The sequence below is a fragment of the Somniosus microcephalus genome, chromosome 20, assembly GCF_052327205.1.
Source record: "Somniosus microcephalus isolate GS21.2 chromosome 20, FLI_Smic_1.0, whole genome shotgun sequence".
Lineage (NCBI taxonomy): Eukaryota > Metazoa > Chordata > Chondrichthyes > Squaliformes > Somniosidae > Somniosus > Somniosus microcephalus.
This window is the reverse complement of record NC_141006.1, coordinates 55,095,875-55,111,238: the sequence shown is the minus strand read 5'-3', so window position 1 is coordinate 55,111,238 and position 15,364 is coordinate 55,095,875. Positions and strand designations below refer to the sequence as shown.

At 45.3% G+C, this 15,364-nt stretch overlaps 1 protein-coding gene across 5 annotated transcripts in view; it reads right to left on the bottom strand.

Moving 5' to 3' along the window:
• The window catches only part of cep85 (centrosomal protein 85), a 66,821-nt gene that overhangs the window by 7,529 nt on the left and 43,928 nt on the right, over window positions 1-15,364 (bottom strand). For all 5 annotated transcript variants that reach the window (XM_085962745.1, XM_085962747.1, XM_085962744.1 and 2 more), the window contains 4 exons: window positions 14,761-14,878; window positions 9,289-9,339; window positions 8,201-8,308; window positions 6,046-6,271 (listed from right to left, as the gene is read on the bottom strand). In XM_085962745.1, coding sequence (XP_085818871.1) covers window positions 6,046-6,271; window positions 8,201-8,308; window positions 9,289-9,339; window positions 14,761-14,878 — 503 coding nt within the window. The remainder of the gene's footprint in view (window positions 1-6,045; window positions 6,272-8,200; window positions 8,309-9,288; window positions 9,340-14,760; window positions 14,879-15,364) is intronic.

Below are 15,364 nucleotides of genomic sequence, written 5' to 3'. Positions count from 1 at the left end.
CCTGTGTTCCTGACAACTGTGTGCGCAGGAAGTGTATCCAGCTGCAGCTACTGGCAGACCACATTGAGGCGCTGGAGCTGCGATTGGATTCATACTGGACCATTCGCAATGCTGAGGACGTCGTGAATAGCATGTTTGATCAGTTGGTCACACCACAGGCAAAGGTTGGACAGGCAGAAAGGGAATGGGTGACCAACAGACAGAGTACTAGGCACAGGCAGGTAGTGCAGGGGTCCCCTGTGGACATCCCCCTCTCAAACAGATACACCACTTTGAGTACTGTTGGGGGGATGGCTTATCAGAGGAAGGCAGCAGCAGCCAACTTCCTGGCACCAGGGGTGGCTCTGCTGCACAGGACGGGAGGAAAAAGAGGGGTAGAGCTATAGTAATAAGGGATTCTATTGTAAGGGGAATAGATAGGCGTTTCTGCGGCAGCAAACGAGACTCCAGGTTGGTGTGTTGCTTCCCTGGTGCAAGGGTCAAGGATGTCTCAGAGCAGCTGCAGAACATCTTGGAAGGGGAGGGTGAACAGCCAGTTGTCGTGGTGCGTATAGGTACCAACGATACAGGTAAAAAAACAGGATGAGATCCTAAAAGCTGAATATAGGGAGTTAGGAGGTAAATTAAAAAATAGGACCTCAAAAGGTAGTAATCTCAGGATTGCTACCAGTGCCACATGCTAGTCAGTAAAAATAGAAGGATATTTCAGATGAATATGTGGCTAGAGCAATGGTGCGAGGGGGAGGGATTCAAATTCCTGGGACATTGGAACCGGTTCTGGGGGAGCTGGGACCAGTTCAAACTGGACGGGAGGTTTGCACCTGGGCAGGGCCGGGACCGATGTCCTAAGGGGAGTGTTTGCTAGTGTTCTGGGGGAGGGTTTAAACTAAAATGGCAGGGGGTTGGGAACCTGAGCAGGAAAGGGAAACAAGGATAAAAGCAAAAGATAGGAAGGAGAAAAACAAAAGTGGCAGTCAGAGAATTCAACGGTTTAAATCAAACATGGCCACAGTAAATAATAATTCTAATAGGTCTAAGAGCGTTAAAAAAACAAGCCTGAAGGCTTTGTGTCTTAATGCGAGGAGCATTCGTAATAAGGTGCCAGGGACCCGGGTTCAAATCCGGCCTCGGGTGACTGTGCAAACTCCACACAGACATTCTCCCCGTGTTTGCGTGGGTTTTCTCCGGGTGCTCCGGTTTCCTCCCACAGTCCAAAGATGTGCAGGTTAGGTTGATTGGCTATGATAAATTGACCCTTAGTGTTAGGGGGATTAAAATATGTGGGGTTACGGGGATAGGGTGGGATATGTGTTGGTGTAGGGGTTACGGGGATCGGGTGGGATATGTGTCAGTGCAGGCTCAATGGGCCGAAATGGCCTCTATTTGCACTGTGGGGTTTCTGTGATTTCTGTGAATTAGCTGCGCAAATAGAGGTAAACGAATATGATTGGATTGGGATTACGGAAACATGGCTCCAGGGTGGCCAATGCTGGGAACTCAACATCCAGGGGTATTCAATATTCAGGAAAGATAGGCAAAAAGGAAAAGGAGGTCGGGTAGCATTGCTGGTTAAAGAGGGGATTAACACAATTGTAAGGAAGGATATTAGCTCTGAGGATGTGGAATCTGTATGGGTAGAACTGAGAAATACCAAGAGGTAGAAAACGTTAGTGGGAGTGGTATATGGACCTCCAAACAGTAATGCAGAGGTTGGGGATGGCATTAAAAGGGAAATTAGAGAAGCGTGCAATAAGGGCACAGCAGTCATCATGGGTGACTTTAATCTACATATAGATTGGGCTAACCAAATTAGTAACAATACTGTGGAGGAATTATTCCTGGAGTGTTTACGGGATGTTTCCTGGACCAATATGTCGAGAAACCAACCAGAGATCAGGCCATCTTAGACTGGGTATTATGTAACGAGAAAGGATTAATTAGCAATCTTGTTGTACGAGACCCCTTGGGTCGAAGCGATCATAATATGATCGAATTCTTCATTAAGATGGAGAATGAAGTAGTTGACTCAGAGACTAGGGTCCTAAATTTAAATAAAGGAAACTATGATGGTCTGAGGCGCGAGTTGGGTAGGATTGATTGGGGAATGTCACTCAAAGGGTTGACAGTGGATAGGCAATGGCAAACATTCAAAGATCGCATGGATGAACTACAGAATTTGTTCATCCCAGTTTGGCATAAAAATAAAACAAAAAAGGTGACTCAACCGTGGCTAACAAGGGAAATTAGGAATAGCATAAGATCCAAGGAGAAGACATATAAATTGGCCAGAAAAAGCAGCAAACCTGAGGATTGGGAGCAGTTTAGGATTCAACAAAGGGATTAATTAAGAAAGGGAAAATAGAATGAGAGTAAGCTTGCAGGGAACATAAAAACTGCCTGTAAAAGCTTTTATAGATATGTGAAGAGAAAAAGATTGGTGAGGTCAAGCGTAGGTCCCTTGCAGTCAGAATCAGGGGAATTTATAATGGGGAACAAAGAAATGGCAGACCAATTAAATACATATTTTGGGTCTGTCTTCACAGAGGAGGACACAAATAACCTCCCATAGATGGCAGGGAACACAGGGTCTGATGAAAGGGAGGAACTGAAAGAAATCAGTATTTGTAGGGAAATGGCGTTAGGGAAATTGATGGGATTGAAGGCCGATAAATTACCAGGGCCTGATAATCTACATCCTAGGGTACTTAAGGAAGTGGCCCTAGAAATAGTAGATGCATTGCTGATCATCTTCCAACATTCGATGGAATCTGGAACAGTACCCATGGATTGGAGGGTAGCTAATGTTACCCGACTATTCAAAAAAAGGTGGTAGAGAGAAAGCGGGGAATTACACACCAGTAAGCCTGACATCAGTAGTGGGGAAAATGCTGGAGTCCATTATAAAAGATGTAATAGCAGAGCACTTGGAAAACAGTGACAGGATCAGACAGTCAACATGGATTTACAAAAGGTAAATCGTGCTTGACTAATTTACTGGAATTTTGAGGATGTAACTGGTAAAATAGGTAAGGGAGAACCAGTGGATGTGGTGTATTTGGACTTTCAGAAGGCTTTCGATAAGGTCCCGCATAAGAGATTAGCGTGTAAAGTTAAGGCACATGGGATTGGGGGCAAGGTATTGACTTGAATAGAGAACTGGTTGGCAGACAGAAAGCAAAGAGTTGGAATAAACTGCTCTTTTTCAGAGTGGCAAGCAGTGACTAGTGGGGTACCGCAGGGATCAGTCCTTGGACCCCAGCTATTCACAATATATATTAATGATCTAGACAAGGGAACTAGATGTAATATCTCCAAATTTGCAGACGACACAAAGCTGGGTGGGCGTGTGTGCTGTGAGGAGGATGCCGAGATATTCCAGGATGATTTGGACAGGTTGGGTGATTGGGCAGATGCAGTATAATGTGGATAAATGTGAGGTTATCCACTTTGGTGGCAAAAACAGGAAGGCAGATTATCTGAACGGCAACAGATTGGGAGAAGGGGGAGTGCAACGAGACCTGGGTGTCCTTGTGCACCAGTCGCTGAAGGTAAGCATGTAGGTGCAGCAGGCGGGTAAGGCGGCAAATGGTATGTTGGCCTTCGTAGCGAGAGGGTTTGAGTACAGGAACAAGGATGTCTTGCTGCAGTTGTACAGGGCCTTGGTGAGGCCACACCTTGAGTATTGTGTGCAGTTTTGGTCGCCTTATGAGGAAGGATGTTCTTGCCATGGAGGGAGTTCAGCGAAGATTCACCAGGCTGATACCTGGGATGGCAGGAATGACGTATGAGGAGAGATTGGGTCGATTGGGCTTATACTCGCTGGAGTTTAGAAGAATGAGAGGGGATCTCATCGAAACTTATAAAATTCTGACAGGACTGGACAGACTAGATGCAGGAAGGATGTTCCAGATGGTCGGGGAGTCCAGAACCATGGGTCACAGTCTAAGGATAAGGGGTAGGCCATTTAGGACAGAAATGAGGAGGAATTTCTTCACCCAGTGGTGAACTTGTGGAATTCTCTACCACAGAAGGCAGTAGAGGCCAATACATTAAATATATTCAAGAAGGAGTTGGATATATTTTTAAAGGCTAAAGGGATCAAGGGGTATGGGGAGAAAGCAGGGACAGGGTACTGAATTTGGATGATCAGCCATGATCGCATTGAATGGCGGAGCAGGCTCGAGGGGCCGAATGGCCTACTCCTGCTCCTATCTTCTACGTTTCTATATTTTATGTAGCTCAACGTAAGTGAGGAACAGCACCTCATCTTTTGATTAGGCACTTTACAGCCTTCTGGACTCATTTGAGTTCAACAATTTCAAACTTTAACCCCTGCCCCCATTTTTCATGCTGTATGATTTTGCCATTCCCATTTGCAACATTTTATCTTTCCCGCCTCTTACAAAAGCAGTATGTTCCTTCAATTCCTTCCTCCCCGCCCCTGTCTCTGCACCTGCTTAATATCGGTTACATCTCCAGCTTTTTCCAGTTCTGATGAAGGGCCCCAGACCTGAAATATTAACACTTTCTTTCTCCACGGATGCTGCCTGGCCTGCTGAGTTTTTCCAGCGTTTTCTGCTGTTATTTCAGATTTCCAGCATCCACAGTATTTTGCCAATGTATCCATGCACGTGTGCGCGCGCGAGAATGCGCGCGCAAGCGTATATGAGCCCGAGTGTGCGTGCACGGAGTGAGCGAGTGGAGCAGAAATTGAGGCCTCAGATCCATGAAAACCTTCCACTATTTCTCTTCCCATTTGACTTCAGTTTGTGATGTGAACAAATCTATTTGGTGTCTTCAGCTGTTCTTTCCTTTAATTTACCTCTTCCCCAATATCTACCTGTTTTTGTTCTGCTCTCAGTAGAAACTCCTCAGCCTGCCAGAGGTGCACTATAATATAGAGAAGGAATGGTACGGTGAGGGAGGACATCCCACAGGTCTAATCTGTTTTTCAGTCACCAAGGGAGAACAGTGACAGATGCAATAGGCTCAATACCTCACCGGCTGATCTAACCCAGGGACTGGAGACAGATACATCACACCAACTACAAAATAAACACCCTCCAGACAGACAAGGGGTTCATTACATTCAATAAAAGGGACGCAGCTTTTCTGTGGTTGTTATGCCAACCAAACATATAATTTACCTGAAATGAGGAACAAACCTGCTGACTGCTTATTCACTAAAACTAGATTATAACCATTGGGAAATGTAATTTTAAATCTCTTCTCCCTCCTTTCCTGAAGGCACCGACTTACGCTGAGGCTAAGGCAGCGCAACAGGACCAGAACCCCACCACTACCGTCCCCAAGTGACCATTCTATGCTCCTGCCGAACAGTAGCGTCATTAGGATATCTGACCATGGGAGGGCGAGACGGGATAAAATCAATGCCAACCCCAATCCCATCCTATGGCTCAGTATCAAACATGCACTGCATCCACTGAGCAAACAGGGGAGCATTTAAATCCATTTTAGCATGAAAACAGGTGCTGTGCAAATCAGAAATGTTGGTAACCTGTAATATAAGGCACAGCACCGGAGACAGAAAGGGCACAATAATGTGTCAGATGGGATGCATCTCAGTCAGCTGGTCCCATCTAAAATGATAGCCTGTCTTGTTATTTTATTATACGTTCTCAGGATGTGGGAACAGCAATGCCAGCATTTATTGCCCATCCTAAGCTGCCCTGATTGCAGAGTGGCTCACTGGGTTACTTCAGAGGGCAATTATGAGTCAACCATATTAGTGTAGGACTGGAGTCACATATCAGCCAGACAGAGTAAGGAAATCAGTGAACCAGTTGGGTTTTTAAACGACAATCCGACAGCTTCATGGTTACTTTTACTGATGCCGGCTTTTTAACTTAGATTTTAAAAAAAAAATTCTAAAAACTGCCACGGTGTGATTTGAACTCATTGTCACTGGATTAGTAACCCAGAGAACAACACTACGATACTCTACCCATACTCTTTTGGATGCTGACCTGCTGTAATCAGGAATGGATTGTTACAAGACAGCGCGGTGACACACTAGGTACTTACGCTGGATCCCGAGCAGCAGGGAGAGGTTGGGGTCTTTGCCTTGGGCTCTCTGCGTGAGGATGTTGCAGATTGCCTGTAGATCGTACAGACTCCTGGCCAGCTCTCGATGCAGCCTCTCCGATAGCTGCATGCTCTCGGTCGGTAGCTGCTTGCTCTGGTCCAACTGTCCCAACTGCTCCTGAAGCGTCAAGTTCCTTTCAATCAGCTCCTGATTCTGGGCAGAAAGCTGGAATACAGAGCAACATAATTATGCATCTAATTTTCTTTTTAAAACGGTTCTCTAATCTGAGCGGAAACTATGTACTTGCTCTAATTGTTTCATACAACTGTGCACTGTAAAATTGTTGCTAAATTATTTTCCAACTTGCTCCCTGCCCCCTCCTGAAAGCACCAATCTCATTAGGGCAAAAATTGAAAATGGCCAAAATATACAGATCAGAACGGAGGGCCCCCCCCCCCCCCCCCAGGTAGCAGGGACGCCAAGTTGCAGTATGAGGAAATGCTCCAAGGTTGGGGCAGAGGCTTATTTTGGGGCACTTGAGGCACTACCTCAGGGAGCAACAACCCTCCCTTCATTTTTAGACCACCTGACAAACCCACTTTGTGCCGCAGGTTTTTCTGGCATTTCTTTTTGGGGCTACATTATTCTTGGTTTGATGCTGGTTCTTTTCTTGGCACACCAGACACCTTTTCACCCAAAATAGCAGACGGGTGACCCGTCTGAAGGGCTCTGCACAGAGTCACAGGATTGCAAGAGCAGGTCAATGGTCCCCTCCAACCCGTGACTGCCCATCACAGGAGGAGCTTGCCTCAGCACCTTCAGGTAGAGCAGGAGGCAGCTGGGCCTCATGCATGGTCACGTGGCACAGTATTCCAGTCAGACATGAGTTTCCACAGAGCAGATTTACACCAATAATCAGGGAAACACAAACTCCATATTCAGTCACAATGAGCTTGGACAGGTTACATACCTGCCATCTGTGGACCATCAGACACCAATGCAAAACTGGCTAATTTCCAGCTGTGTACATTAACTCAAGAGTATGGACTCTTCCCGACATCAAAGTATGTGTAGCTTTGAACAGAGTTGTTGTTACCTGAAGGCAGCAGCGTGCAGCAGACTGCACCACGGAGGGTGTGGTTCTACACCCACAGCTGCCTCCATTGCGACCTCTGGTTTGCAGCTGTGCAATTATGGAAGGCATTGGAAGAGAGCAAAGGTGGGAGTGCGCTATCCAGGTGACTTCTAAAGGCTGATTATAGATCTGGGAGCAGGTTACTTGGGCAACAGTGAGCAGTGCATGGAGAAAATAAAAATACAAATTAAAACCAAAATATTAAACTGGGACTGAACATAATGACTGCTTTAAAACCAGCCACAATTAGTGTAGAGCTACAGTTGGGTCATATAAACTACCTGCAGGCTGCACCATGCACCCTTTAGAAAATGGAGAGCAGCTAGTTGATTCTGGACCTGCTGTTAAATAGGAGCGTGCATGCATGATATGGGTGTACACGTGCAGATCGAGGATCAAGTTCTTGCAGGAGTTGCTCATTCCTGTTCTCGCTTCCCCCAATATCTCAACCCCTTGTTCAGCCAAGGTGCCAGTGTGGCCCAGGGCGGAGTCCACAGGCAACAGTAAGGCACGCTGGTGAATGTCTAACAGGTGCCGTGAATCGAATGCCAACAATTTCTTCCCCTCTCTGGGTGGATGAAACACTCAACTGTTAGTAATTCTTTCATGACCAGTTCCAAAGTCACAATTATGGATCAGAATGGTCAAGGATGAACGACTAAACCATTTGACCACATACAAAGGAATTTATCTGAATCATATTGATTGGGGGTGTGTAACCGTTTGTGTCCCAGAGATCATCATTCAATACTCCCCAACACTCAGATTCTCTTTCATAGTCAATACTCAATAGCTGCTTTTACACTGCGCAGGATCCGTGTTAACTGCTGATTCACAAAGCATGGCTTTTGTTCGGACAGCCACAAGCCAAATGTTCAGACTTGCCAAGACCTAGCAGCATAGAAGACCGGCTAAACATGGGTCATTCCAACAGCCTGTTTTAGTGAGTTTGGGAACTGGCAGCACTAGGGCGTGTCTTAAGGGATCTGAAAGCAGCCATTAGCTCCTTCAGTTCTCACCTCTTTCATGGCCTTTCTCAGTAACTGTGATCTGTTCTCCTTCCCAGATAGCTCCTCTCGAAGACCCTGGCTTGTTCCTTCTTCCTGTGCCACACGTTCGTCCAGGGCCTACAGATCAGGATAGAGGGAGATAGAAATTAAAATATTTTAACGATCTTCACCATCACTCCAACTGTTCCCTCCTCTCCTCGAAGCACTGACTGACTGGTGAACAGTTCCACGGTGGCTAGCAGAACTTCATGACTTCACCTTAAATCGTGAGTGTTGACAGACTATTCCACCATGGTGGCATCATAGCCAAGCCCAATCTTGTCCTCACAAGACACCCACACACTCATTGACCGCAGTGGTCACTGGATAGCCGTCAGGTCTGGAACGTTGATTATTCCTGCTCACTAGCCCGGAGATGCTCAACACAACTGCAAACTTGAAGTTTTACAGGTTCCTTTATCAAAAGTGTTATTTGGTAGAAAGTAAACTCCATTTAAGGGGAAGCTAGATAAGTACATGAGGGAAAAAAGAATAGGATATACTGATTGGGTGTGATGAAGTAGGGTGGGAGGAGGCTCATTGAGCATAAACACCAGTATTAGACCAGCTGGGCCAAGTGGCCTGTTTCTCTGCTGTACATTCTATGTACAGTAATTCATCTCTGAGCAGGTACAAGACACCCAACAAAAACAGTCAGTCCTGCAATAATCAGCTGCTTTTTCTGCTCAATTTTAATATAATTGCTTTTCCTAGTGCATTTCCACATCAGGAAAAGCATGACAGGATGCAGAGTAACCTTCCATCTAGAGTTAGTCTATGTATCTCCAGCCCGGTTACTACACCAGTTCCTGCACCAACCATCCTAATGGCCAGAGAGAGATTGCCACTGCCAAACTGGAGAGTGTTTTTTTGCTGTAGCGCCAACACCCACCAGGAATTGTGCTGCGACTGCCCACGTTCACCACACAGGCCATTCAAAGGCAGAGATTCGAGACTTTCATCCTATCATTCTGGGCTGGAACTGAATGCAGCTCTTCAAGTGGAGGGGAGTGTCATTTACTTTGTTTCAGGTGGTTGTGTTTTTGAAGTCTCCTTACCTGTATTTGTGAGGTGAGCCGCTCCATTTTCTTCTGTTGTTTATCTATAATCTAATAAGTAAACATATAATGAATTAGAAGCAGCATCTGAAGGATCATAATTAGTTCTGGCCTTCAGATCACTTTACACAGCACAACTGCACTTCTATTACCAACACCAGCATATTGATTTCTCCATCTGGATTATATGCAGAGAAAGGTAGGACACACATGGCCAGGACAAGATATTTGGTAGTGATTGTTTATATACTGGTATTTACACAAAAGAAACTAGATCATCTGACACGGCAGGATAAATGAGTACACTGCCTCTCCCACATGAAGAATGTGGTGCTCAGTCACTGGTGAAAGCGCTACTGGAAAAATAAATCCCCGATAACAGGCAAGTGACTGAATTCTTATTTTTTTCAAATCAATGGACAGGGTTGAGGTGCTCCATTTCTAACGCTACCACATAGGAGATTACTAGAGAAGATCAAGAGGCATGAATTAGGGAAAGAGCATAAGAAATAGGAGTAGGCTATACAGCCCTTTGAGCCTGCTCCGCCATTCAATAAGATCATGGCTGATCATTGACCTCAACTCCACTTTCCCACCCGATCCCCAAATCCCTTGATTCCCTTATTATCCAAATATCTATTGCTCTCAGTCTTGAATATACTCATTGACTGCACATCCACAGCCCTCTGGGGTAGAGAAGTCCAAAGATTCACAACCCTCAGTGAAGAAATTTCTCATTTCAATTCTAAATGGCTGACCCCTTATCCGGAGACTCTGACCCCTAGTTCTAGACTCTCCAGCCAGGGCAAACAGCTTCTCAGCATCTACCCAGTCAAGTCTTGGAAGAATTTTATTATGTTTCAACTAGATCACCTCATTCTTCTAAACTCCAGCAAATATAGGAATTCTACTCAATCTCTCTTCATAGGACAGCACTCTCAGCCCAGACATCCAATCAATCAATCTAGGACAGCAAACTATTAAAAATTGGTTTAAAGAGAAAATATAGAGGAGTTAATGTCATTTTTGCTTATTTAGTAAAGCTGATTTGTAGTTTTTAAGTTAGTCACAGTCTGATGATCATTCTTCAATTATCTGACAGCTAGGAGCAAACAAGGTGGGGGGCAGGAAGACAAATATCTGAAAATCATGACAATGAGTGATTCCACTGTTTTGAGGTCCAGGCAAAAAATGAGTTAGGAGTAGGACACGTGTAATGAGTCTTGATTTCAACATAACAAGAATGCAGGGAGGAGGAAAGTGTGTCAGATTACATATTTGGAGTTTTAGAATTGGACATTGCTCCCTGCACTTGAGGCTAGTGATCATCGAAACATACATTAAGTGCCCAAAGCTGGTCAGATCTATGAACAAACAAATACAGGGCACAATATCAAAACATGCAATGAGAGAGAGAGACCAGCTGTGATGAGGGCTGCAAGTGACTGGAGAGCATAGATGTCAGATGAAATTCAATGCTGACAAATGTGAGGTGATGCATTCTGTGAGGAGGAATGAGGAAACATGCACCCAATGGAAAACTTTAAAAGGAGTACCAGAGCAGATACACAAATTCTAACGACAAGTCGATAAACCTATAAAAAAGCATCCGGGATCCTAGGTTTTATAAGTGGGGCAGAGTATAAAAGCATAGAGGTAATGCTAAACCCAACAAATCATTGATTAGGCTGCAGTTAGAATACTGTGCCCAGTTTTTATGTCCTAGTTTAGGAACAATGACAAGGCCCTGATGATACTGAAGAGATTTACTAAAATTATCCCAGGGACGAGGCTTCAGTTATAAGGAAAGACGAGAGAAACTGAATCTTCATTAGAACAAAGTTCAAGAGGAGATCGGACAGAAGTGTTCAAAATGATTAGGGGTTTTTGATAAACTAAATCCATTGGTCAGTGAGTCAGTAACTAACTCCATAGACCCGACCGCTTCCTTTTCACCATGGACGTACAATCCCTTTACACCTCCATTCCCCCACCAGGATGGCCTGAGGGCGCTCCGCTTCTTCCTTGAACAGAGGCCCGACCAGTCCCCATCCACCATTACCCTCCTCCGCCTGGCTGAACTTGTTCTCACATTGAACAACTTCTCCTTTAACTCCACTCATTTCCTCCAAATCAAAGGTGTTGCTATGGGTACCCGCATGGGTCCTAGCTATGCCTGCCTTTTCGTGGGATATGTGGAACACTCTTGTTCCAGTCCTACTCGGGTCCCCTCCCTCACCTCTTTTTCCGATACATTGATGACTATCAGTGCCGTTTCCTGCTCTTGCCCTGAACTAGACAATTTCCTTCACTTTGCCTCCAATTTCCACCCTTCCCTCACCTTCACATGGTCCATCTCTGACTCTTCCCTTCCCTGACTTCTCCGTCTCCATCTCTGGGGATAGGTTATTAACCAATACTCACTACAAGCCCACGGACTCCCACAACTACCTGGACTACACTTCCTCCCACCCCGCCTCCTGTAAGGACTCTATTCCATTCTCCCAGTTTCTCCGTCTCATCTGCTCCGACGATGCCACCTTCCACACCAGTGCTTCCGACATGTCTTCCTTTTTCCTCAACCGAGGATTCCCCTCTACCGTGGTTGACACGGCCCTCAACCGTGTCCATTCTATCTCCCGCACTTCTGCCCTCACCCCTGCCCCTCCCTCCCGGAACCCACGATAGGGTTCCCCCTTGTCCTCACCTTTCACCCCACCAGCCTCCACATTCAACGGATCATCCTCCGCCATTTCCGCCAAAGTGATCCCACCACCAAACGCATCTTCCCCTCCCTTCCCCTTTCAGCATTCTGTAGGGACCACTCCCTCAGACACCCTAGTCCACTCCTCTATCACCCCCAGCACCCCTTCCCCTGGCACCTTCCTGTGCAAGTGCAGATGTAACACCTGCCCTTATACCTCCCCCCTTCCCACTGTCCAGGGCCCCAAACACCCCTTCCAGGTGAAACAGCGATTTACTTGTACTTCTTGCAATCTAGTATACTGTATTCGCTGATCACGATGCTGTCTCCTCTACATTGGGGAGACCAAACGCAGATTGGGTAACCACTTTGCGGAACACCTCCATTCAGTCCGTAAGGATGACCCCAAGCTTCCGGTCGCCTGTCATTTTAATTCACTGCCCCATTCCCACTCGGACCTCGCCGTCCTCTGCCTCTTGCATGGTTCCACGGAAGCTCAACGTAAACTCGAGGAACAGCACCTCATCTTCCGATTAGGCACGTTACAGCCTTCCGGACTCAATGTCGAATTCAACAATTTCAGATCATAACCTCAGCCCCTATTACATTTTTACTTATTTTTTTATCCACACCTTTGTTTTGGCTTTCCCTCCCCTCCCCCTTTCCTTTTTTTTCCCCCTCTCCCACATGGCAGCTGTCTCCCATTCTGCCAGCACATTTCACACCTAATCTAGAGCAGTCTTTTGTCTCCACTAGTCCTATCACCATCTCGTCTCGTTTTGAATACCTCTTAATGTCTCTTCTCTTTTGTTCTCTCCCAGCCTGGCCTCTTAATCTATTTCATTCCCTGTGCCTCTTCGGTCTTGATAAAGGGTTTTGACCCGAAACGTTGACTATTTTCTCTCCACGGATGTTGCCTGGCCTGCTGAATTTTTCCAGCATTTTCTGTTATTTCGGATTTCCAGCATGTGCAGTATTTTGCTATCGTACTAACTCCAGAGACTTGAGCACAAAAATCTAGGCTGACACTCCAGTGCAGTACTGAGGGAGTGCTGCACTCTGAGGTGCCGTCTTTCTGATGAGAAGTTAAACCGAGGCCCCGTCTGCTCTCAAGTGGACGTAAAAAGATCCTATGGCACTATTTTGAAGAGGAGCGGGGGAGTTATTCCCAGTGCCCTGGCCACTAATTATCCCTCAACCAACATCACTAAAAGCAGATCATCTGGTCATTATCACATTGCTGTTTATGGGAGCTTGCTGTTGACAAGTTGGCTGCCACATTTCCTACATTACACCAGTGTCTACACTTCAAATGTACTCCATTGGCTGTAACGCACTTTGGGGCGTCCAGAGGGTCATGAAAGGTGCTATATAAATGCAAGTCTGTCTTTCTTGTCCTTTCAGAGGGCAAAAGATTATCACCAGCACAACACAGATTAGCAGAAATATTTATTTGTTTAATTATTTTACACACAGGGTTGTTGAGACAAGGAATGCCCAACCAGAAATAGTGGAAGCAGAATCCATACTACCTTTTAAAAAAGATAGTGGATACAGTAAATACTTGAAACACAAAACATTAGAAAAGTGTGTGTTGGGGGTGGCGGTGCGACATACATACACACACACACACATACATACCCACAGGGAATAATGAAAGGCCATGAGAATTCTCAAATATTTAAACAGTTTCTAAATTAATATTTTCCAGGGAGGCAACTCAAAGAACCCTTATCTTTTGAAACTGCTGTTTGAGTTCTATATAAAACTTGGGCTGTTTTGTGTATTTACACACAAGCCAATCCTGTAGTAAAACGACAGGAGCAGATGCCACAGCTGCTCAATATTGTTAAACGTCATCAGAGACAAATCAGGTGAAGTACATCCCAGCAAGACTGTGCAGAATAGATGCAACACTTACTGAATCAACAAGTTTAACAAAAAGAGATGGGTAAAGTAGCTCTACAAGACCAATCACCAACCCCTTTAAACAGTCTCCATTAGTGCAAAGTGTTGAATATTACTGCTGCTATAGTGATGGAGTGTCCCTAACAAACATGCACTTTGGCTCATGGGCGATCTTTCACAGGAACCAGACATAAAGCAGAACACCTCTATATAATGCTTGCCACGATTCTGCACATAACAGAATTCTTACCAATCGCACCATATCCAATTATGGGACCCGTTTCTCATCTGAGCCCTTAGTTATGACACATTCTGAAACAGCAGAAAGACAGACCCTTTCCTCACCCTGAAGATTTACTCGCACAAAAAGGCATCACTTGCATCAGAAATTGTCAGTTTCTTTTTTCATGAATTGAGGAATATGATCTTGAAAGCACCAAATAAACATCCAGAATCCCCTGTACTTAAACTAGACTTTGATTTGGCCTGATTATAGGGAACAGCAGCCTCTGCCTGCATCATAGCCCAATGTGCTTCTGTTTCCACAGCAAAGCCACCAGAATACAATCCCTGAAACACTGGTAAATATCCAGAAACCCCACTAAATAAAAAGGGCCACAGATTTAAAGTAATCATGTACCTGTGGCCTTGGTAATTGGTTTCCCACAACATGTCTTTCCTTGCAGTTTCTACAGATCTAAAGTTAAGGCAAGTGATTTGATGCGCTGAGACATCCTGTTACACTTGATGCAGTGCAGCAAATTTGCACGAGTAGTCCTGCAGACAGTGCAATGTGAGTTTCTGAGCGATAAATCACTTGCCTCATCACAGGAGTCTGCCCTGAAACGGTAAAGGCTCACCTTCATGGCTCGCTCATAATCCCCTTTCAGGTTGTTGCTCTCACACTTCAGTTTCTCTACATCCAGGATCGGTAATCGCACACCATCCTCCAGACACTTTTCAACTTTCTCCTGCAGGCTGAAGGGAAGACAGGAGACATGAAATCACACCGTCCGGGTTCAGGACAGCATCAACTGCGAAGGAATAAGAGTCAGTACAGGACTTACATTCACGTGCCTCATTAATATGCACAAGATATGAATATTTAAGTGTACTAGTGATCCTTTTTCAGTGGCAAGGGGTCAGCATTGGCACGTGGTCACTTAAGTTGGGCACATGGAGCAGCGACACAACCTTACCTTGCCAGGGTAACCTTAGAGTTTCCATCAGAATAATCAAAAGGGCTACAAATAGCAATTAATAACTTTGTTTATTTTGATCAATCCTACGAGTCACATTATTGATAGTGGGTGCTGATGGAATCACTGGCAGGGTCCCTCGTCATGGGAGCGCACTCATCAGTAGCGAGCATCGTCTGCAAGTGTAAATTCAGCTCCTCTGAATTCAGATTTGCACACAGCTCACAATTCTGAACTTATTCAAGAAAATCCCAATTACTTAGAA